A 25,389-nucleotide genomic window follows, 5' to 3' on the forward strand; every position below is an offset into this window, starting at 1 on the left:
TACATCTATTTTTAGCACTTTTGGAAGGCATGTACAAACTGGCAAACAAAAATGCTGTGCAATGTAACTAAACAAATAACCCTGAACATTAACAGCCACTAGAGACAAGAAAACCATCAGGCCCATTGAAGAAAAAACAAATAATTAAAAAACTATCCTGAATGAGTTGGATGTACATACTGTTGAGGTCTGCGGTTGTGTTGGACCAAAATGCAAACGTGCTTGGGCTCAGCATGTTGTAAAACAGATCTTTTAATCCGGGCTCGGAAAGCAGTACTTATAAAGTCTCGGGAGATAACTCTGGTGTCGCAATCAAAGAAGCACAGGGAGCTTGAGGAAGGCCGTGACATTCATGGATTACATGAAGTGACAAAACATGAGGAACCAGCGAAGAGTGTAGCAAACAAACCAGTTAATAAACAGAGGGAGTTGGAGTATGGACCAATGAGGGAGAAAGGCAGGTAATCACATGGAAGTGGTAACAGGTGTGATGCCCTGGTGAAGTGATCTGTAACTAATGTGAGACAGAGGCATCGGAGAAAGCTAGACTCAAGGAAATAACCAACCGAGTCACAACAAAGGGGTCTAAGGCCAAGGGGGAAAAATAACTGATAAACTAGAAGAAGAATGCAGGAAGAATAACTAAACCTAACAGTAAACAAGCACAGAAACACTAACTAGAAAAACCAAAGAAGGAAAATAAACAAAGAGAACTGTAATAATAATAATAGTAATGATGATAATAATAATAATAACCAGAGGAAACAATTCTAAGGAATAAATAAACGAGGAGGCAACCACCAAGGGTAGGCGAGGGGAGAAAGAACTATTAAAACTAGGAGGCAGGATAACAGAAAGAATAAACAAACATAACTACTAAACCCAAAGGAATAGAAAGACCTAACTGAAAAAATAAACAAACACAAAACCAAAACAAAGTCCAAAATGGCAGATTCTGACACATACAGCTGTTTACAGATGTTTTTTGATGTAAGTCTGACTGTGACTGACAGCTTTTCTCGGTTTAATAATTTATATTTCATGTTTGACTGTAGCTTTTAGTGTTTTCATGTTTTTACTGTTGTTTTGTAGCACTTTGAGATACTTATATATATGCAATTTATTATTATATTATTATTATTTCAGTCAGTCAGTCAGTCATTTTCTACCGCGTATTCCATAGTGGGTCACGGGGAAGCTGATGCCTATCTCCAGCAGTCTATGGGCGAGAGGCGGGGTACACCCTGGACAGGTTGCCAGTCCATCATAGGGCAACACACAAACAACCATGCACTCACTCATTCATACACCTAAGGGCAATTTAGAGTGACCAATTAACCTAACAGGCATGTCTTTGGACTGTGGGAGGAAGCTGGAGTACCCAGTGAGAACCCACGCATGCACGGGGAGAACATGCAAACTCCATGCAGAAAGACCCCCGGCCGGGAATTGAACCCAGGACCTTCTTGCTGCAAGGCAACAGTGCTACCAACTGCGCCACCGTGCAGCCCCATATTATTTTTAAATTAATATTATTATTGTTCTTATTATTGTTATTAATATTATTATTACTGGGCTACACAGTGGCACAGTTGGTAGCACTGTTGCCTTGCAGCAAGAAGATCCTCGGTTCAACTCTCGACCAGGGTGTCTTTCTGCATGGAGTTTGCATGTTCTCCACGTGCATGCGTGCCTTCTCACCCAGGTACTCTGGCTTCCTCCCACAGTCCACAAACATGAATGTTGGGTTAATTAGTCTCTCTAAATTGTCTATAGGTGTGCATGGTTGTTTGTCCTGTGTGTCTCTGTTTTGCCCTGTGATGGACTGGCAACCTGTCCAGGGTGTATCCTGCCTCTCGCCTGTAGACTGCTGGAGATAGACACCAGCTCCCCTGTGACCCTGTATTAAAGAAGTTGGTATAGAAGATGGATGGATGGATAGATTACTATCACCTCTAACTCAATGGCTTCGAACATCTTTATTTTATGGCTGCAGGGAAACCAGTGGGGAAGGGGGCAATAAACAGGGATGAGCTAAAGGAAGGATCAGGCACAGCAGCCCCAGGCTCGACTGCGGGATTACTCTAAATAACTTCAATACTTTAAGTCGTGACAGATTAACTTTCAAAAACACAATGAAAACCCCAACATTCGATAGAAACTTGCATAGGAGCGATCAGCTCGATCATTGAGTGCACATAGTTTAAGGCATATCAAATTTATTCTTATGAATAAAGATCAGAGATACACTCTGGTGGTGTGATTATTGGGCTCACAGCACTTAATAATTACAATTAGTTATTTATCATTAAACCACGCCAAATGTCACTGTTTTGCCGAATGGTGGAACAATAACCTTATATTGACAGATCATCAAAATAGACACAAAATAAACACGAACACTGTATCATTATGTATGTGAAAATGTATTAAACCAATAGTCTTTTCTGGTCAGCAACGTCCACCTAATTAAGCATGCACTATTCTACAAAGGGTACATTAATAACCAAAAATAAGGATAGATGCTGAGGGTAGATGGAGATCAAACCAGCAGTTTATGGACTGAGTGGGAGTTGATCAAAGCTTCGAATTGACTTCAAATATGGAAAAACACAATCAGTGGGAGGCAAAAAGTGTCCACATAGGCAGCACGTTTGGGAGGAGCTGAGATCTTTATCTAGGATTGTGGGTTTCTTGGGAACCGGGATGATGGTGGATTGTTTGAGTAGGAGGGGACCTCACACGTCTCCAGTGATTTGTTGAAGATCCGTGTGAAGATCGGAGCGAGTTGATTTGCACAGGCTTTCAGGCATGATGGGGAGACGTTATCAGGTCCTCCAGCTTTCTTTGTTTTCATGCGCTGAAAGAGCCTATTTACATCTTCCTCGGAGATCTTCAGTGCAGGCAGAGGATCTGAAGGTAGGGGGTTGGTAGCTTTGTGGGAAGAACTTGTTCCTGAATGGGATGTGGAGGAGATGGTTTGAGGTGTAAACAGCTTCCTGTCATGTCTGCAGTAGAAGCCATTCAGACGATTAGCCAGGCGAGGACTCTGTTCAGGATGGGTGGAGGGGCTCCTGTAGGCAGTCAGGTTTCTCAGACCAGTCCATACAGCCGAAGTGTCACCAATAGAAAGGCTGTTCTTTAGGTTCTCACTGTAGCTTCTCTTGGCTGCTTTGATCTCCTTTGTTAGTCTGTTCCTGGCCTGCGTGTATCGCACCCAATCTCCACTGCTGTGAGCTTCTTCCTTTTCCCTGCGCAGATTCCTGAGGTGTGGAGTAAACCATGGCTTGTTATTCCCAAAGGTGCAGAATGTCTTGGTCTGCACACACATGTCCTCACAGAAACTGATGTATGATGTCACCACATCAGTGAGTTGATTTAAGTCAGTGGCTGAAGCTTCAAAAACAGTCCAGTCTGTGCATTCAAAGCAGGCCTGTAGCATCTGCTTTGATTCCTCAGTCCACTTCTTAACAGTGTGAACCTTGGGTTTGGAAGCTCTTAGTTTCTGCCTGTAGGTTGGGATGAGGTGGATAAGAGAATGATCCAAAAAACCCAGAGCAGCCCTGGTAACAGCATGATATGAGTCCTTTAAAGCTGTGTAACAATGGTCCAGTGTGTTTTTGTCTCTGGTGGGACACTTAATATGCTGTCTGTATTTGAGGAGTTCATTAGAGAGGTTAGCATTGTTAAAATCTCCCAGTATTATGATGAAAGAGTCCGTGTATTTTTCTCCACGTCTGTAATCAGCTCAGCGAGATGTTTTTAAGCGGCAGAAGTGCAGCCATGCGGTGGAAAATATGAGCCGATTATTATAAACGAGGAAAACTCTCTCGGTGAATAAAACGGTTTACAGATTATGGAAAATGTCTCCAGATCCGGACTACATGTTTTCCCCAGCACGTTTACGTCTCTGCACCAACCTTCATTTATATAAAAGCAGATTCCTTCTCCTCGCTTCTTTCCCGATAGCTCCACGCTGTGATCCGCTCTGAACAGCTGGAAGTCCGGCAACAGCAATGCGTGGTCTGGGATGTTTTCACTCAGCCATGTCTCGGTGAAGCAGAGAAACGCTGATTCGCGGAGGTCCGTGTTTTTACCGGTGAGGAGAAGCAGCTCGTCCATCTTGTTGCTTAAAGAGCAGACATTTGCCAGATGGATTGCAGAGCTTTTCCAGGGCGCCACCACGCTTTCCCCTCCGGCGTTCTTGGCGCAGTATCCCATAGAGTGCCGCAGCTCCGCTTGCCAGGAGCTCAGTGAACCTCGGATCAATGAAGGATGGTGACAAAATCCCAAGAGAGGACTCTCTGATGTTGAGAAGTTCCTCTCTACTGAATGAGACCACAGAATTGTGGCCGGAGACCGCAGTACTGAGGCTCGAAAAACATATAAACACACAAAATACAAAAACAAAGAGAGAGCAAAGCTCCGAGGCTGCCATTGTCGGCACCATCTTATAATTCTATTAAATTTTTTTATCATTAATAAATCTGTTCCATTTAGAGTCAAATATTTGTGTTTTTTGAATGGGTAAATGTACTGTATGTTTGGTGTATTTTCTAATAGAACCCCCAAACACAATTGTTATTAGATGGAATGACCCTCTATGGTGACATGGTGGAGGCTGCACAGGTGTAGTGACAAGCAACAAGCTCTGGCAAACACACCGTGAAGAAAAAGTCCCGTGCCTTTGCTAGAAGTGTTTTCCAGTAGGTCAAATTGGGTGAGATCCATACTACAGCACAGTCTTTCAGGGACCACACTACAAAGTCACAAAACGTTGAGCTACTAACAAACATCTGCATTTGTACTTGACTGTAGTACTGGTGTGTCTGGTTCAGATGTAATGCTCCATCAACAAAGCTCAAGGCAGCAACTGCTCTCATCCGCACAGGCCTGTGTGATAAAGTTGTTGCAGTGTTTAAAAGTACATTTGATTTCCAGAGAATCTTTCCCACAACATGAGCAGGTAATGAGCCCATCTGGAGAAGCACCAACTTCTGGGAAGGATGGGTTTATGACGAATCCACATTTCTCCATAGTCAGGTGCTCATGAAGCGATGCCAACAGTTTGACATAAGCTTGCCTTGCTTCTTCCATGTGATCTAAACCTCACTTGGCATTGGAAGCTGTAATTCCTCCTGCTTTCAGTCTGCCAAGCAGGAGAACAATGCTGCTGTCTTGTCTGAACATCAACCGCTGCTACCTGTGTCTGTGTTACTGCTATTGGTTTTGTAAGGCTCTGACAGTGCTGCTGCAGAACAGACAGTTCACATCCATACTTTGTTGGGACCCGAAGATGAAGCAATGACTTCAGCACCACCACTGGCTTGATAGGCTCTGTATAATGATGGTAGTAGCCCTCCATTTCAGACAGATAGACAGCCCTGCTATGAGTGTGCAGGACTTTGAGTAATGGTGACAGGTCAGACAGTGTTGGTTTATGTCCACAAAATCTTTTGGAACCATACTCCAAGCGTACCTGGCTGTCTTAGGATGCGCTGGTCAAGCACCTTCTTCTTAGCTGCTCCCGTAGAAAAGTCAATCTCGTGACCAATCTCTGCGTGAACTTTGTTGACGTCACTGGGCATCATCCAGTAGGCTAGAGCATCAGTCACTATTTTGGTCCCCCGTATCTGGACTGCAGCTTCACATTTAAACAGGACAGCCTCAACATGCGTACATGACTCTGTGATGCCAATCATGCGGGTGCAGTGTGCAGAGTCCACTTGTCCAGAAGAACAGATGACACACCACAGCTTTAGTGGAGTTTCATTGAGGCCGTGAGAGTGCAAAACCTAAGACAAAAAATGTCCAACATTAATACTACAATTAAAGTAAGTCTAAGTAATGATGATGCTAACAACAATACCAATGAAAGTTAGAAATTGTAAGGAATATGATTATTGATTAATGAATATTTAATCAAAAATTATAATTACAAAATCATAATAAAAAAAAAAAAATTTTAATCATTGCTTACTAATAGAAATCGGAGATGTCCTCTAGTGTTGTGATTATGGGCTCAAAGCACTTAATAATTACAATAATTAATTATTATTAATAATTGATCATTATTAACCAAACCATGCAAAATGTCACTGTTTAATCAGCCGCTTCACCAATCGGTGGGGGAACTTTGACTTTTGTGAAGATTTATTGAAACCGTATAGCCCTGATATACAGGTCCTTCTCAAAATATTAGCATATTGTGATAAAGTTCATTATTTTCCATAATGTAATGATGAAAATTTAACATTCATATATTTTAGATTCATTGCACACTAACTGAAATATTTCAGGCCTTTTATTGTCTTAATACGGATGATTGTGGCATACAGCTCATGAAAACCCAAAATTCCTATCTCACAAAATTAGCATATTTCATCCGACCAATAAAAGAAAAGTGTTTTTAATACAAAAAAGGTCAACCTTAAAATAATCATGTAAAGTTATGCACTCAATACTTGGTCAGGAATCCTTTGGCAGAAATTACTGCTTCAATGCGGCGTGGCATGGAGGCAATCAGCCTGTGGCACTGCTGAGGTCTTATGGAGGCCCAGGATGCTTCGATAGCGGCCTTTAGCTCATCCAGAGTGTTGGGTCTTGAGTCTCTCAACATTCTCTTCACAATATCCCACAGATTCTCTATGGGGTTCAGGTCAGGAGAGTTGGCAGGCCAATTGAGCACAGTGATACCATGGTCAGTAAACCATTTACCAGTGGTTTTGGCACTGTGAGCAGGTGCCAGGTCGTGCTGAAAAATGAAATCTTCATCTCCATAAAGCTTTTCAGCAGATGGAAGCATGAAGTGCTCCAAAATCTCCTGATAGCTAGCTGCATTGACCCTGCCCTTGATAAAACACAGTGGACCAACAACAGCAGCTGACACGGCACCCCAGACCATCACTGACTGTGGGTACTTGACACTGGACTTCTGGCATTTTGGCATTTCCTTCTCCCCAGTCTTCCCCCAGACTCTGGCACCTTGATTTCCGAATGACATGCAGAATTTGCTTTCATCCAAAAAAAGTACTTTGGACCACTGAGCAACAGTCCAGTGCTGCTTCTCTGTAGCCCAGGTCAGCTGCTTCTGCCGCTGTTTCTGGTTCAAAAGTGGCTTGACCTGGGGAATGCGGCACCTGTAGCCTATTTCCTGCACACGCCTGTGCACGGTGGCTCTGGATGTTTCTACTCCAGACTCAGTCCACTGCTTCCGCAGGTCCCCCAAGGTCTGGAATCGGCCCTTCTCCACAATCTTCCTCAGGGTCCAGTCACCTCTTCTCGTTGTGCAGCGTTTTCTGCCACACTTTTTCCTTCCCACAGACTTCCCACTGAGGTGCCTTGATACAGCACTGTAGGAACAGCCTATTCGTTCAGAAATGTCTTTCTGTGTCTTACCCTCTTGCTTGAGGGTGTCAATAGTGGCCTTCTGGACAGCAGTCAGGTCGGCAGTCTTACCCATGATTGGGGCTTTGAGTGATGAACCAGGCTGGGAGTTTTAAAGGCCTCGGGAATCTTTTGCAGGTGTTTAGAGTTAACTCGTTGATTCAGATGATTAGGTTCATAGCTCGTTTAGACACCCTTTAAATGATATGCTAATTTTGTGAGATAGGAATTTTGGGTTTTCATGAGCTGTATGCCAAAATCATCTGTATTAAGACAATAAAAGACTTGAAATATTTCAGTTAGTGTGCAATGAATCTAAAATATATGAATGTTAAATTTTCATCGTTACATTATGGAAAATAATGAACTTTATCACAATATGCTAATATTTTGAGAAGGACCTGTAATTACTACTCTGGTCCAAAAACCTTCACCTAACTAACAAGCACCATTCTACACAAAGGGGATAAAAATGACTACCTAACAATTCAATTCAATTCAAAGATACTTTATTGATCCCCGAGGGAAACTAGAATTCCAGTACAACCCATCCAAACATACATCATGACACAAGACAAGGGGGGGATGGGTCACTGAGGCTTTGCTGCCCACTCACAGGCGCTGCCCTTGCTAGATGAGAAAAGAGGCCACATTAGGTAAGTAGGGGAAAAAAAATCATATTTCACACTTTATCCTTAGCATAATACAGTTTGAGATTGCAAAAAACCTCAGCACAAAGAAGCAACAAGTTGACAAAACAACATTATGCCTGGAACGGTGAAGGTTGTGTGAGGGGTGCATATGTTTATCTTGAGCATCAGAATCAGAATCAGAAAAGCTTTATTGCCAAGTACGTTTTTGGACATACAGGGAATTTGTTTTGGCGTAGTCGGTGCAATACACTACAAATTAAACAGTATAAACATATCTACACTATAATATAAATATATGTGCACAGTTTTAAGTGAGTGTATGTGTGTATGTGCAAGTGAGTGTGTGCAAGTAAGTCCATGAAGCACTGTCACAGAGGCCATTGTCCTTGATGGTTCGTTGGAATGTTCATCAACCGGCCAAGTTCTGAGCAGGTCCACAGATGTCCTCAGGGAAGGGAGGGGGCAGAGGGAGCAGAGCGTCATGTTTACATAACTTCCAGGAGAGGTTGCAGATAGCCATCCATCAAGGCCATGCAGGGGAGCCAGATTCAGAAAAATAATAATTATTTGGGTTAGGCTGACTCTTCATTTTCCGTCAGCCTTGAGAGTCTCGCTGGTGCTTCTCAAAGGCGAATCCAAACAGCCAAATTCCTGGTCTTTCTGCCAGATCCGAGCGAACAACTTTCTCCAAGATTTATCCCATTTCACCCCTGAGTCCAGGAACCGCAACCTGCCTGCGATCCTAAGGATCACTTCCAGTCTGCGATTCAGCTCACGTAACATCTCAGTCTGAGTGTTGATTGCTCTGAAGATCCCATCACACATGCCAGGCAGCCTTACAATGGCCAGAACAGCTGCTGACATTCTCCGAATTTCTCCAGGTAACCGCTGACTCCAAAAGGCAGAAATCCTAACATCAAACATCCAATTATATATATATATATATATCTTCCACATCCTCGACTGACATTATCGACAGACACACAATCCTCCACTTCTGCCAGGAGTCCATCGTGTATCCGGAGAAAAATGTCCCGTCCGGGCAAGTGGGCTCTCCTGACCCCTGTCTTCTCATCGAGAAAATGTGATCAATTGCATTGAGAAACCAGCTGACCAAATCCATATTTTGGAAGAATTTGGGAGATGTGCAAAAGGAGGCTCCAAAAAAGACAAGACACAGAGCTGAAGCAGGGCAGATATGGGAGGGGTGCGGGAGACAGAGAAAAAGCGTCCACCTCCACCGAGAGCAGGAAAAGATAATTATAAAAGAAAATATATGCACTTTGAGTGTCTATGAAGATCAAACCAGCAGTTTTTTGGACAAAATGTGCAATTTGGGTTAACTTGGAAAGAGAAGCCCTCCTGGTGTACTGATAGACGGTGGGCTGCACCTTAACCTCTAGCAGCTGATTGCCCCAAATCTTGAACAAAGGGTCACAAAACTCTGAGGCGGGAACTCCGTGGAAAATCTCCAGTAATAAAACTGGAACAAAGGAGTGGTCAGGGGAGGCCCAGACCGCAGCTGCTTTGAATGGAAAAGTTCTAAGTCCTGTCTAATTTGGGATCAGCCGGACAAAAACATGAAAGTGCACTTTGCTGATCGAATCTGTGCTGCATGATTCAGCACCTTTGCACAGCAAATGGAAAAACAGCTCAGCATAAAACACCTCAATCAGTATTGCATGCAACAAGTTGATACCTTGGATTAACTAGTGGTGATTCTAAATCACCTTAACTTTGCCTCATCCTGCCCAGACTTCTAAATTTACCTATCCGATTTAATATAAAAAAAGAACAAAATTACTTTGATGTTGATTTTTTCTCTCCACCGGTTTAAGGACGGGTCGGTCATAGGTCTGAAGAAAATGAGGGTGAGGTGTGGGGGGACCAGAGTGTCATGCGTCTGTGATCAACTCAAAAACAGTAAACTTCTCATCCATCCAGAACGGGGAAAATATGAGGAACCATTGCAGTTGACAGAATCAACAAGGAGGAAACTCATCTTGGAAACAAACCTTTGTGGGTTTTCACCTGCGCCAGAGTGTTTGCGAGGTCTTCGATCAGTATATGAATCTTCTGACCTTCTTGTATCAGACAGAGCTCCAGCTTTCAAGCTCTTCCAGTAATGGCCGTGTGGAGGAAAAAACGAACTCGTCTGCGAGTTTCTGTCACTCCAGATATGCGTCTCCGTTGTGTCGTCCCGTGAGACACGCTGGAAATGACAACGAAGGTTTAATTTACACAGGTTTTATAATCCGGGACGGCGTCAGAGCTGCGACATCTGTTGAGCTGCGCATGTCGAACTGTGCAGCCCAGCCGGTGTATCCCCCCAAAATGGATGAGCCCAACATAGTCTTATTTTACAATCAACATAGCCTTATGTTGTGACTATGAATCAGAAAATATTATTTAATATTAATATTTTATCAAATAATATTTTGGTCTGTTAAGGGTTGTCCTGTGAATACCAGCCCAGTAAGGCGATGGTATTAGGACAAAATGGAAAGGTGTGAGACGAGCTCTGACATTATTGAACAGCAAAACTGCACACACATGGAATGAATTCACACAATTTCTTTAAATACAAGAATTTATTAACAAAAATAAGTCAACTCAAAGTCAAACATATTTCAATCAACAAACTCTTTACTATACTAAAACAATCCAACTAAACTACCAAGCAGAATTAAAGAATAATGAAGACTAATGGGCTATGTACAATATAAACAAGTTGATGAAAGATGATTGGAAATCATGACCAAAAGAGTGATGCAACATTACCATGTAATGTTTATGTTTGAGAGCCAAGGATTATCTTGAAGAATCTGGAATTGAAGTTAAGTTAGTCTTGGAACCAACTAAGGCAATAATCAGCAAACCTTTAGACAAACAGTCACAATGCAAGATCAGATAAAATATTGTTTTATTAAAATAATGTTTTAAAGAAAGATCTGCTGAATAAAACTAACCTTCTGGATGACTAATTCTCAATGGGGTCTCATTAGCTGCCTTTATTTATTAAAATAATATTCAAATAAATATTATTAAGGAAATGGTAAAATATTTAAGGAAATATTTTGGAAAAAAAACTAATCTTTCTCGAGAAATGGGTCTTAATGGTGTTTACTTAGTTATCAAATTTAGTAAAATAATGTTAGGGACTATTATTTACTGGATTGAAAACTAAATATTCTTTGGCAACAAGCACGTGTCCTTACCTGTTAGCAGTTAAATCTAACAAAAGATGCTGATAGCTTAGTACCAGAATCAAACCCACACCTTTAAAATACCAGGGGTAATAAAAGGGTTAAAATGCATAAGCGCGGACGGCGCGTTATGATCAATCTTCTGTGTTTAAAATCACCCTTCAAGTAAAGTTTGTCTTAACTTTAAAAACACACAAACAGAACACAAAACTGAGCACGTGTGCTGCAGATAGCCTGCTAGCACCAAGATAGCTGAGTTCAACACAAACCAAACTTCATAAAATGAAAATGTTCAGATCATTTCATCCTAAATATCTATATTACTCTGCCCAAATCCCTAACCTCGTTTGAACTATGCGGAGGAGTTGTCCAGGCGACGATGAAGTTTGAAGAGACATTCAATTTGAACAAAGGTTAGCTTCAGCTAACCTCCAAAGCTGTTGGGGGGGTGCTCGCTGTCAGGCCGACGAAGCTGCATGTTACCACGGTGATGCTGCTCCTGTTGTCAGCTTCGTAGAGACAGTGTTTCTGCAGGGAACTCTCTGGAACACAGTTTGCTTCTGCAGGCCTCAGAGAGAAAGTCAAGCAATGCTTATACCTTAATTACCCCTTTTTATGAATGAATATCGGATACACAAACAGTGATTTATTCGTACTTAACTTGTGCATATGATCGCGTGATCTTATGACACTCTCGGATCCAGTTGAAGAGTTATGTCTTTTTGCCAGCAAAGAGACAGTAGCGTCTCCCCTGTCCGGTCCCTCTGTAGGCCGTGTGTAAGAGACAGATTCCTTGGAAAGGGGGCGCTTTTATACAGCCAGTGGCATCGTGGGAAGTCCGCTGCTACCCCCCCTTTTCCAAATGTTGGAAGTACAGTACAGACCAAAGGTTTGGACACACCTTCTCATTCAAAGAGTTTTCTTTATTTTCATGACTATAAATATTGTAGCTTCACACTGAAGGCATCAAAACTATGAATTAACACATGTGGAATTATATACTGAACACAAAAGTGTGAAACAACTGAAAATATGTCTTATATTCTAGGTTCTTCAAAGTAGCCACCTTTTGCTTTGATTACTGCTATGCACACTCTTGGCATTCTGCTGATGAGCTTCAAGAAGTAGTCACCTGAAATGGTTTTCACTTCACAGGTGTGCCCTGTCAGGTTTAATAAGCCTTATAAATGGGGTTGGGACTATCAGTTGTGTTGTGCAGGAGGTGGATACAGTACACAGCTGATAGTCCTACTGAATAGACTGTCAGAATTTGTATTTTGGCAAGACAAAAGCAGCTAAGTAAAGAAAAATGAGTGACCATCATTACTTTAAGAAATGAAGGTCAGTCAGTCCGAACAATTGGGAAAACTTTGAAAGTGTCCCCAAGTGCAGTCGCAAAAACCATCAAGCGCTACAAAGAAACTGGCTCACAGAGGACCGTCCCAGGAAAGGAAGACCAAGAGTCACCTCTGCTGCGGACAATAAGTTCATCCGAGTCACCAGCCTCAGAAATCGCAGGTTAACAGCAGCTCAGATTAGACAACAGGTCAATGCCACACAGAGTTCTAGCAGCAGACACATCTCTAGAACAACTTTGAAGAGGAGACTGTGTGAATCAGGCCTTCATGGTAAAATAGCTGCTAGGAAACCACTGCTGAGGACAGGCAACAAGCAGAAGAGACTTGTTTGGGCCACCTTCTGGCAAAAGGCAAAATCTCTAAATGACATGCAGGTTTAGTAACAGATTTTATGTGTGCTACACTTGGTTGTACCTTTCAGCATTAGTGGTGCCTTCACAGGTGTGCAAGTTAACTTACACACCCCCATACCATCAAAGATGCTAGCGTTTGTAATTTGTGCTCATAACAATCTGGATAGTCCTTTCCCTCTTTGGGAATTTGGGGATTTCCAAACCAAACTAAAAAGTGGGCTCGTCAGACCATAGCACACCTTTCCACTTTGTAGATTATGAAATCCCAAAATTTATTGCAATTGTACATTGAGAAACGTTCTTAAACAGTTGCACTATTTGCTCTCACAGTTGCCCCCAAAGTGGTCCTTGTGAAGGACTGAGCTTTTCGGAGATGCTCCTTTCATACCCAATCATGACACTCACTTGTTTCCAATAACCTGCTTACCTGTGAAATGCTCCAGACAGATGTTTTTGGAGCATTTCTTGACTTTCCCAGTCTTTTATTGCTCCTGTACTAGCTTCCTTTGGAACGTGTTGCAAGCATCAACTTCAAAATGAGTGAATATTTGCAAAAACAAATCTATGTTTATCAGTTTTAACATAAATATCTTGTCTCTTTAGTGGATTCATGTGCATATAGGCTGAGCAGGATTTGCAAATCGTTTTTCACAACGTCCCAATTTCATTGTAATTGGGGCTGTAGTAGTTTCCTTGGGGTGTAGTAATATTTCAGAGTCAGGCTTTAGAGAAATCCTCATAACAAACAAAAACACATGACAGTGAGTCCAGTCAAATAAAAATGGCTTCCCAAGAGGAAATGTTTTTGAATATACTTATCCAGAGTACAGAATCCCATCTCTGGGGTAACCTGAAGAGGGCTGTGGAAAACAGGTCTCCTCCTCCCATTCGAATGCATTTGAGCTTTTCCAAGGCACCGTCCAGTCACTTGGGACGATAGGTTAGACTGGGAGATCAAACAGACAGTCTTCTGTGAGACTTGATGCCAGAGGCAACACAGACGAACAATCCTTCCAAACTGATTCATTATCCAAAGGCCAGGTCAATTTTCAGGCAATGGTCATTCACTGAGATACAGAAGAGGCAATATTTCTCAGAGGGCTTAGGCAAGAGTCCTAAGTCATGAGGCAGAAAGAGGGTCAATGTCCAGATATCAGAAACACAGAAGAGATTTGTCATGGACAAGGCAAGAAGGATCTTTGGGCATATGCAAGGTCAATCACAGGAAACACTAGAAAGCAAGATATAGGAACACTGGGTTTTTACTGACAGTAGGCAGAGGCTGTGTAGTGCTTAAGTAGTGCAGCTCACAGGTGAAGCAGGGAGACAATCAGGCATGGCACAGGTGGACTAGATCAGGCCTGTAAGAGGAGGGAGAAGGCAAGGGGAAACATGGTGGCACAGAAACACAAGCATGACATGAAAAATTGTGAATCATTACAGAAACATAAGAATGACCCAAAACATACCAATACATTCACCAAGGAATGGCTGAAAATTAAGAAGTGGATAGTCTTTGGCATAATCAATGTCCAAACCTTGATCTTATTGAGAAGCTGTAGGGTAACTTGAAAGTGAGAAGTGGGGCAAACTTTCCTTGGGCCGATGTCAGAGATATGCCTACACCAAACATCTTACTGAGGTTATTTCGATAAAAGGGAATGAGACTAGTTATTAGGGGTTAGGGTGTCCTAATGTTCCAGTTTGTTAGAATATACATTACTGTTAATTTTGTTTGTAAAACAAGATTATTGCTTTGTGTTTATCTGTAAATAAATTACTTTCTTATTGAGATGTAAAAAAAAATGTATCAGACATTTATAGTTGAAAATGTTCTTATGTCAGAACTATGATTTTTGACATGACAGTGAAAAAAGACTAGAAACTGGCATTTGAGCAGGATGTAGGCACTTGTTTTACTGTATTCACTCTAGCATTAACTTTGTGACATTACACAGACATTCAGCAATAAAAGGCAAATGGAGTATCTACAATTTTTTGTTGTTTTGATAAATAGCTCTAGAAACTTTGTGGATAAATGTGAAGTCAGACTGTGATTATTTTTAATTCATGTAAAGTTTATAGTCAGGATCAATTTGTAGATTGGTTTATCTGTTGTTACAAAATAATCTGCACACTCCCTGGTAATGCTGTTTTGAACCTAGGCTGAAAACTCTTTCTTGTTTTGCTTTCTGTTTTTGCTCAAGTCTTCAACAGATGGGTTCAAATCACCACTCCACCTGAGTAGCTTCCTAATCTTTTCTAGTTGTATGATAATGTCAATTCCTTTGCATTATCCTTATATTCTGTATTGTATATACTCTGGCACATACAGTACTTAGCATTCTAGGACAAAGATGGCCTTCCTGATGAGCTAATTTAACCTCTTCCTCTCAGCTGTAGATAAGCTGCTGCTCCAACATACTGCATCATAGAAGTTGGCTGATGGCACCATAGAGAAAAAAAAGGTCTTTAGGAGCACCCCGTGCACTCTAAACGATGTCCTTGTGGTGGGGTCAGCTCCTTGATTTTCCACGTGTTGATCATCAGATGGTTCTGCTGGCACCAATTCACCAAGTCCTAAGCCCACTGTCATCTTCACCTGTCACAAGGCCTGCAGTGTAGAGGGTAAACAGGAATGGTGCCAGCACAGTTTTGCTGCAGTGCCCATGTGTACTGCACACCAGTATGTCAGAGACACAGCCCTGTGTCCCTATATAAATGCTCCTACTAAAAGAGAGAAAGGGAAATACTTTTCTCGTTTTATACAATTTTATCTATCTGCCAATTTGATTTTGTCCTAATCTTTTGCTTTTCGACAAGACAAGAGAACTTATGTAAAATCAGCTGTAGAGATTCTTAGCATTTCACATTAACTTCTTTGTTTCATGTTTTGCATATAGTTACGAGCCCATGCTTCGAATACGACTGGCAGTGAAGTGGAAAACCCTTCTGACATCGTCATCAACGTCATTGACCAGAATGATAACAGACCAGAGTTCATGCACGCCATCTTCAACGGTTCTGTTCCAGAGGGATCCAAGCCCGGTACAAACAAATAAACATGCACAGGCTGACTAGCATTGCCCATTTTAGGGGGAATTCTTCTGCAAACAGCAAGCAGGCCTTTAGAAGATAAATTACATCAACACTTTTATTCTGTTCGGTTTATTTATCTCTGGCAATTACAGCTGATGGCACTTTACAAACAGATCCAATTCAGATGATTTTATGGTGGTCCCAGCTGTGTCCAAAGTCATTTCAATTATTACATTCCAATCATATAGTCACATTTAGACCTTGTTACATACAGTTTATTTTTATCCCCAATTTTTAATTCTATTCAGGATTTAACAGGGAGCCAATGAAGGGAAGCTAAAATAGGAGAAATACGACTCACTGTTTAATATTGTGATCGACTGTAACAAATGCAGCACTGAGATCTAACAGAACAAGTACAGACACAAGTCCATTATCTAAGGCTAGGAAAATATCGTTAATGACTTTCACTAGTGTTGTTTCAGTGCTATGTTGAGCTCTGAAACAACAAGAATAGAAGATTGGATATAGGTCTGTAATTAAGTAAATTATCCTAATCAAGCGAAAGTTTCCTAAGTAAAGGTTTAATTACAGCTATCTTAAAAGCTTGTGGTACATATCCATCTACTAAGGATAGATTAATCAAAACTTGAATGGGGCTGGTAATCAAAGGGAACACTTCCTTAAATAATTTGGTTGGAACTACTCTAACATTGACGTTGAAGGTTTAGATGAAACTTATATTTTTGATGACTCAGGAAGCTCCACAGGATCAAAACAGTCCAAACACAGATCAGTTTCTACAGTTACCTCCAATGTGTTCTCACTTACTGCGGATGAAGTAATTATGTTCGGGAGTATGTCAATGATTTTATTTTTAATAGAATCAATTTTATGTACAAAGAATCCCATAAAGACATGACTAAGAGCTAAGGGAATGGATGGCTCAACAGAGCTATGACTCTGTGTAAGTTTAGCAACTGTACTAAAGAGAAACCTAGGATTATTCTTGTTCTTTTCTGTTAATGATAAGAAATAAGCTGTTCTAGCTTGCCGAAGTGTCTTTTTATACAACAGTAGGCTATTTTTCCAGATTAAGTAGGAATCCTGTAGGTGTGTACAGGGCCATTTTCTCTCCAATTTTTTAACATTGTGCTTTAAAGTACGCAGCTCTGAATTAAACCAGGGAGCCAGTCTCCTATGAATAATTATGTTCTTTTTCAAGGGGGCTGCATAGTCTATTGCACCACGCAATGATGAAGTAACACTATGAACAAGAGAATCAATTTGCGAAGGGGAAGAAACAAAATGAATGCCCTCATCTGTGTTTTTCTGTGATAAAATTAAAAGTGGAACAAATTGTTTAAAGGTTGTTTTTCCATTATTAGAACTCAGTTAAATAAAACTCAAAGGTTATTAAAAAATGGTCAGACAGGACAGGGTTATGAGGAAATATTGTTATTTCTTTACACTCAATGCCATATGTCAGCACAAGTTCCAGAGAATGAAGACAAAGGTGGGTAGGTTTGTTAATGTTTTGAGCAAAGCCAATTGAGTCTAAGATAGCATTAAAGTCTATATTTAAGCCATCACTTTCAGTGTCAACATGAATGTTAAAATCCCCCACTATAATAACCTTATCTGTATTTAACACTAAATCAGATAAGAAGTCTGAAAACTGATCTAAAAATTGAGAGTAAGCCGTGGTGGACGGTACAAAACAACAAACATAAGTGGTTTTAGTGCTTTGCAATTTGGATGAGGAAAACTAAGGATTAAATATTTAAAAGAGTTGTAGCTATTGATTGGTCTGGGACTAATCAATAAATCAGGCTGAAAGACGGTTGCTACTCCTCCTCCTCGCCCAGTATTTTGAGTTATGAGAACATTTAAATAATTAGAAGAATAGGACTAATTTATAGTAACATAATCCTCTTGATGCAGCCAGGTTTCTGTAATACAAAATAAATCAATCTAATTGTCACAAATCAGGTCACTAACTAGCAAAGTCTTTGAAGAGAGAGATCTTATGTTCAGTAGGACACATTTAATTGTTTTATTTTTCTTTTCAGTCTGAGTTGTTTTTAATTTTGTGAGATTTTCATGGTTTCCTCCTTAGATTTCCTCCTTAGATTTTTTAATCTCTTCAGTTTTGGCTGTGGGTGAGCCACTGTCTAATAGGGTAATGGGTGGGTAACAGTACAGAAGATGCAGAGAGGAGTGTTAAACTACGGCCCTGCTTCCTGGTCTGAATCCTGGGTTGTCCAAGTTTTGGTAGAAGTAATAAATTCAGACAGATTACTAGAAAGTGGAGGTGATCCATCCAAAGTGGGATGGATGCCATCTTTTCGGATCAGACCAGGTTCGCCAATTATCAATGTAGCCCACATTGTTTTCTGGACACCACCTAGACACCCAGGGGCTGAATGACAGCATGCGGCTAAACATGTCTTTACTGGTCAGATCAGGGAGGGGACCAGAAAAAATTAGAGTCCGATAATGTTTTGGCAAACTTACACTAACTTTTGTGAATTGGTGTAAGTGAGTGTCACTACCGGCAACATGGATAACAATATTACTGTATTTACGCTTATCCTTAGCCAGCAATTACCAGAGTCGGCTTCTTAGCAGGTGTGTCACTGAGCAGGGAAAATCTGTAAGAAATGCAGACGGGTTTTTGGCTACTCGTGGGCTGGGACCTAAGACTGTGCTTGCTATATACCGTCACCCAGCCGGCCTGAGTTACCGGCTGCGCAAGCTCTGCTGAAGGACTGCTACGGGGAGCTACCCTTGGTGGCCCTGGCTAAGGGGCCCCTGATATCTGCTGATTTTTCAACAGCGATGAGCCGGGCCTCCAATTCCGCCAACCGTGCCTTCAAAGCTACAAAAATGCTACATTTGTTACACGTACCATTATCATCAAAGGTGGCAGAGGAGTAGCTGAACATCTGAATGGGTAGCCATGATGGAGCAAAAGCTAAGCTAGCGACCTCTTACCACTATGTGAAAACCATGTAAAACACGGAGGGTTACCAAACGTAAAGTGCAGCAACAAAAAATGTGTTTTAACGTGCTTATGTCTTAGATTAAGTCAGATGTCACAGTAAAGAGAAATAGATCAAACCAAGAGAGCCTTAACACACCAAACAATCCACAGAGTGCAACATTGAAAACAGGAATTCACTTTACCATATTTAAACCTCCCCCCAGAGTAGGAAATCATCTAGCTGTCAATCAGTGTGTAGAAAGCTGCAGATCAGCTGCAACTGGTAAACTGATTATCAGTGTTTGAGCAGCTTTACAAAGGCCTGGAGCATGTAGGTGTTTTAATACAATGCAATGACCTGACATAAGCAATTGCTGCTGTCCATAAATATATAAGATATAAGACTTTTAAAACCATTTCAAAACATTTATAGGTTTAATGCTCTCAAGTGGGAACGATTATTCATTCACTATGGTGGCCCACAAAGGTCAACAAAATGCAAACACTGCAACACACCCGCAAAAGCCACAACACAACAACAAAAGTCACAACGGAAATGTTAGATAATGTGTAGTAATGTCTGTATGAACTGAGTTTTGGGGATGACACTGGGACTCTTATGTGTTTAGGGTGATAATGTTGGAATGACACTAAGCTATGTTATAGTAGCTCTTATATAATAAGCCTGTTTAGCCTAACTGATGTCCAGCCAATTGTGGGAATAGGAAGCATTGTAGAATAACCAAATGGGCAGTATTCAGCTATGCAATAACTGCTGTTACATCTGTTATGCTAGTAAACCAGACTAATGTTAAAATTTAAACTAATATTTTAAGCTTAGCTATGAGCTCAGCTATGAACACTTAAGTTTGCTGCCAAATTGTTTTCTGGGTGTTACGCAAAAACAATTGGATGACAAAACATACGATACAATCAATACTGGAACACACGTTATCCATCTTGTTCAGCAGTCTAAATGCCCATCTGGGAGACCAGATGCAATGTATTGTTTGCCACTATAACTAAGAATATGCACCCAAACTTCAGCCATGATCACTTTTGTTCTAAGATTTAAGATAATATATCTTCTCTGTGACAATCTGTAGGGTTTTGTATTTGAATTTTCTTTTGTGTGGGTATTTTGACCATTTCTTTGTTGTTCATCATGTTCTTTCGGTCTTGCTTTCTTTTATTTATTGTGCCCATGCTTTTCTATTGTTAAGTGTTTTTATTAATTGCTTATTCTTTTGTGTTTGTTTCCCTCTGATCCCTCATCTTCAAAGATCCCAAATATGGGGCGCTAAATTGCTTGTACAGAAAAAATAAATTGCACATGCAATAAGTGGGCATGTTGCATGTGACTTTTGAAGATTTTGCATGCTATAGATAACAGATGCATAAGAGGTGCAGACCGCCCTATTTAAATTAGCAAATTGCGTGTGCTACTGGCTGGCTGCTACTGTCTCCAGTGCCTAGAACTAGAAGAAAAGTGAACAAAAGCTGTGTTGCTTACAACATGCAGGGGTTGTTGAGCTTCATAATTATAAATGATCCAGTTACTGATCTTTCCCTCTGTTTTGTTCTGCTCCTGCTTTTCTGTACTGTTACAGTTAGTCAACTTTTGTAGTCACTATTCACAGCTTTATGTTTGGGGTCTGGACGGACCCACTGAGGCAAGGACTACATTCTGCATCGCCTTTAATAAAAATATTGGATAACAGGCTATTGCGTAGGAGGGCAGAGCTGAGTGGTGGGCGCCCTCCGCCATTGGTGCACACACGGAGCAGCTGGTTTAGGCTGACAACACCACCGGATCGCGCACAGCTTGTTAACTGTCTTGCTCGACGTAACTCACAACAAATTGGCCAATCAATTGTAACAATATAAAAGACAGACATGTCTGTTAATTAATTTATTAGAGCTATGTCTCCCTTGATCTTTTAATTCTTTTCGGAGACTCACCGTGTTCTTTGTTTTTTTTAGTGTATGTGTTTGAAACATTTAGAGTTTATCATAAACAGCTAAAATATTCAAGCCTAAAAGTAATATTAGTAACATGAATGTAGTTTGTTGTAAGAGTTGGCTATCTGTATATTATAGCTTTCCCAATTTTAAAACATAACGTCACATCACTGTCCTGCACAGAATTTAAACTGAACATTTATGTACGTATAAATAACGTACTTTCCAATGATTTTCCTGAATTTGTTTAGTTTGTTTTGCCAATGTTTTAAAGATATACAATGAGTTTGACTGTATAAATAGTTTTTGGTGACACAAAATCCACCCCTGACATAGGTTCACATTTGAACAACGTAACCAAACTGATCCAGCTCCGATTGCTCTGCAATAACTCAATAATCCACAATAACTGTTTTGTTGAGTGACGAGGTTAAAGCATGCACTCTTTCTACCACATGGAAAGCAACCTTAAAATGGTGATTTTTCACCTGCTAAGAAGGGATTTTTAGCATCCAGTTTGCAAATTAAGTCTGCCTTATAATGACTTTATTTCCAACCTCTTATTTATATTATCAACATCACAGCACAGTGGGTCCTTTACATGATGTGCAATTACAGTTAACACGCTGTGCGCGCTTGATCAGTTATGTGCGCACTTCGCCATGATCAGGTTTGTGCGTGTTCAGCAGCAAAGGTGCACTGGAAGGATCCAGACCCAAGTAAAAATGATCACAAGGAGTTTTATCATAGGAGACATGTCATGGCTTTTGTTTGTTCTGGCTGGGCTGTTGTCCAGATAATTATCCCAGTGGATTATTTTATAAATGAAAAAACACATATAGGACATCCTTGCATATACAATAAAAGAGACTTTATTTGTGTTTATTTGTGTTTGTGTTTTTGTTTTCTGTTTATTTTTTTATCATCTCACGCAGATTACTTTAATGTGACAATGTAACACAGTAACGTTAATAGCAGCACAGAGCACTACACTGGCTGGGGGCAGAGCTTCATCCACCATAGCTTCAGCCATCAGCGGGCCAGTGGAAACACAACTGATACCGTACTGAGTAGAGCGAAAGCGAGTAGAATGAAACAGAGTGGAGCGGAGCCACACCGGCTAAAACGAGCCAGTGGAAAATGGGCAATAGAGTCCTCTATTCTCATCCATTTTTATTATTTTTATTTTTCACACCCAAATCTGTTGACACATGTACAGATTATGTCTCCCTGTCATCTGTCGTTCTGTCTATGCCTCCTTCTCGTCTGATTTTACACACGCAATCCAATTAGCACCTCGTTTGTAGATCAGCTTTGCGGATGCAAACAGGTTGGCGTCTGGTTTTGTATTCGCAAACCTTATGAAGATCAGGCCCTCAGAGTTTATTCCTGTTTGTTTTGGTAGATTGTTTCTCTAGGTTTTCTTGTTCAGCTCCTTTCATGACTATCAGTCTTCACCTTCAGTAATTAGGTAGATCCTGCACACTTGCACCCTCTCATTTAGTCCATACCCTGTTATTTTACCAATTGAAGTTCCTGGTTTCCTATTGTTCCTTGCTGGATTGTACTGTTTCTGTTCCATTTCAATGCCCGCAATTTTGCCTACCAGATTCCATGCCTGTTTTTCGTCCACGATCATGTTTTGTTCTCCTCCAACCATCCAGTGAGTATTGCGTTTTGAAAGTTAGTTTTATTATTTTTTATATACTGCCTCTGCCTGTCTATTTGCATGTGGGTCCTACTCCAAGAATCCCCATTACATTCTCTTTTTATGTATCTCTGTGTATCTAGGATGGAGATATGCTTAGAATGTGAAACAGAGAGCAACATGTCAATGTGTTGCTTAATAAATCAGGGTGTTTTCTGTAATTTTGCTTTCAGATTCAGTGGGATAATTTGAGAATTTCCAGCATGTACACATACCATAGGCCAGCTTCAAAGCCTCATAACAGCATCAGCAGACAACCAGAGGAAGATGCTTTGACAAATTCCAGAGTGGGCCCTGGTTTGACTTTTGCTCTACAATATTTATCAGCTGTAGAAGACTACATACAACCTACACACAATCCAAATATCAGGGCCTATAATTTTAGGTTGTAGTTTTTCAACAGACTCAGAGAGTTACATTTAATATAATGATAATGATAAAATCAAGGAATGGGGATTTGTATCTATTGTGTAAAAAATCTGATTAAAACGTCCACCCTCGCAGCGTTCAGCTCCTTCATGTAATTTCCCAGAGTTCACATTATCTCTGCTGAAAATGATCATTTTGTCTCCAAAGTGGAGCGATGACAGGACCCAGTTGTTTTCAGCAAGCCTGGTGCTTAGTGTTGCTTTTCCCCTTTAGTCAGTGTCCAGAAACAGCTGTGTTAGCCAGCATGGAGGACAGTCCCTGCTTCTTGAACGTCTCTCTACAGAGTTGGATGTGGGACCAAGTTCACCACAGAAGTCCTGAAGAAATGGATGGAAAGTTCATTAAACTCTTTATTGCTCCATTTGGATAAACAACTGGGTGTATGGTCTACTCATCTTTAGGCTTTCTGTCTGGCAACTTGATGTTTTCAAAAATAAAAAATTAAAGATATTATTATTTACTAGACAACCTGCAAAGGGACAAATCCAAATAAGTGTTTAGCAATAAAAAAAAAAATTGTTTTTCTTGTCCACATCCTGATCCTACATGTCTACCAATACTCGCACGAGTATAGTTCTCACATACAGTTTGTTTTTTTTTGTTTTTATTTGAAAGCATTTAAACTATTATAACATGTATATTCCGGTACTGCTAACTACAAAGTAATGAAGTTAGGATTACTACATTTTTCAGTTATTCATTCTCAGGTTAATGCAGCTGTGTCAATTCCGCCAAGTTACATTAGAGGTTCGACACAGAATTGTTCCCAACTGCACGTATAGATTAAAATAATTTAGAGTCACAAATGAAGATAATCTGCTTGTTTATGAACAAGAAGGCAGTGGTGTAACTGGAGAGGTCTCTTTCTCTCTCACTCACACACACATACACACACACACACATCCTTGTCTTTCCAGCTTTACAAGGACTTTGCATTGACTTCCATTTATTTCTATGGCCTAACCCTAAACCTAACCATTACCAGTACATACCCAACCCTAACCTAAACTCAATTCATTACTTGGTCCTAAACCTAACCCCTAACCCAAAAACAGAATGAAAAAAGTGGGGACCAGGAAAATATTCTCATTTCCAAAAATGACCTCTCTTTGCTGGTTAAAGTCTTTTGACAATCCTCTCTCTGCCTCAAATACAAGAACACACACACGGACTCAGGGAAGTGGGGGAGTTGGACATTCTTAAGACAAGTGGTTTGGGCCAGGAGCCAACTTTGTGTAATTATTGCACCACTATATCACCCAACTGCATTGTCAGGTCTGTTTTAAAATTTTTCGTTCTCTTTTGTGTTCTAGAAGGTTGTAGCATAAATACAATTAAATATAAAATATCAGGTTACCTTTTGACTGGAGTCTGCAATTATAACAAGTGTGATACCATCACTGAGCATTGCAATGACAATATCGTTTATGATTAACCCATTTTCCTGACTTTTTCCACTGTTTGCAGTGGAAGAAGCATCCCCTATAATTGTGATATTGAATACATTGATATTGCAATGAAGAATGTGATTCAATGTATTTTGCAGCTCTAGATTCAAGGACAATGATTGCCCCTCTGTGCTCAGCAGATATTGTTTGGCTCTATCCATATATCTCACTTCCTTCTTGCTCCAAAACAGACAGATTAGGGTTATTTGTGACCTTAAATTGCCACATGATAAGTGCTAATGGGAACAAAGTGAAAAAAATAAACAGGTAAAGAAGATGACTGTATAGACATAGCATTATCTGAACTTTAAGTGTAATTTGTCCAGTTGACTCTCCTGACTCGTCATCACTCTTTTATCCCTCTCTACTCTGAGCTCTGTTCAGCAGGTAAAGGATTAACCAGTGTTCATTCTGGTCCAAACTCACTATCACATTTATTAACTTTTGGAATGTATATTGATATCGCAACAAGCAGCTTTCAGTCTGTGTATTTACTGAATCAATTCTGCTACACCCGCTAACAGGATGTTGAGAATACTATCTAGCAGATTGGATACCTCTCATTTCACAGTCAGGAAATGTCATTGTCCGGTTTCAGAATTCTGCCATACTCTGTCCATTTGGGGTTATTCTACAATGTTTGCCATTAACACAACTGGCTAGAAATCATTTAGGCTAAACATGCTTATTATATAATTGCTACTATGGCATCTGTTTAGCTTATTGTCATGACAACATTACTACCTTAAACACATACTGAAGTTTGACATGAGTCCCTGTGTCATCCCCAAAACTCAGCTCATTTCATAAAAGCACATACCAACATTACCAAACATTATTTGACATCATTGTTTTACTTGC

General features: G+C 40.5%; 1 protein-coding gene across 1 annotated transcript in view; it reads left to right on the forward strand.

Moving 5' to 3' along the window:
* LOC124873599 (cadherin-2-like) overlaps positions 1-25,389 on the forward strand; it is a 185,445-nt gene that overhangs the window by 67,888 nt on the left and 92,168 nt on the right. The window contains exon 6 of the mRNA XM_047374346.1: positions 15,860-16,004. Coding sequence (XP_047230302.1) covers positions 15,860-16,004 — 145 coding nt within the window. The remainder of the gene's footprint in view (positions 1-15,859; positions 16,005-25,389) is intronic.

This window comes from Girardinichthys multiradiatus, chromosome 9 (genome assembly GCF_021462225.1).
Source record: "Girardinichthys multiradiatus isolate DD_20200921_A chromosome 9, DD_fGirMul_XY1, whole genome shotgun sequence".
In the NCBI taxonomy this organism is placed as follows: domain Eukaryota; kingdom Metazoa; phylum Chordata; class Actinopteri; order Cyprinodontiformes; family Goodeidae; genus Girardinichthys; species Girardinichthys multiradiatus.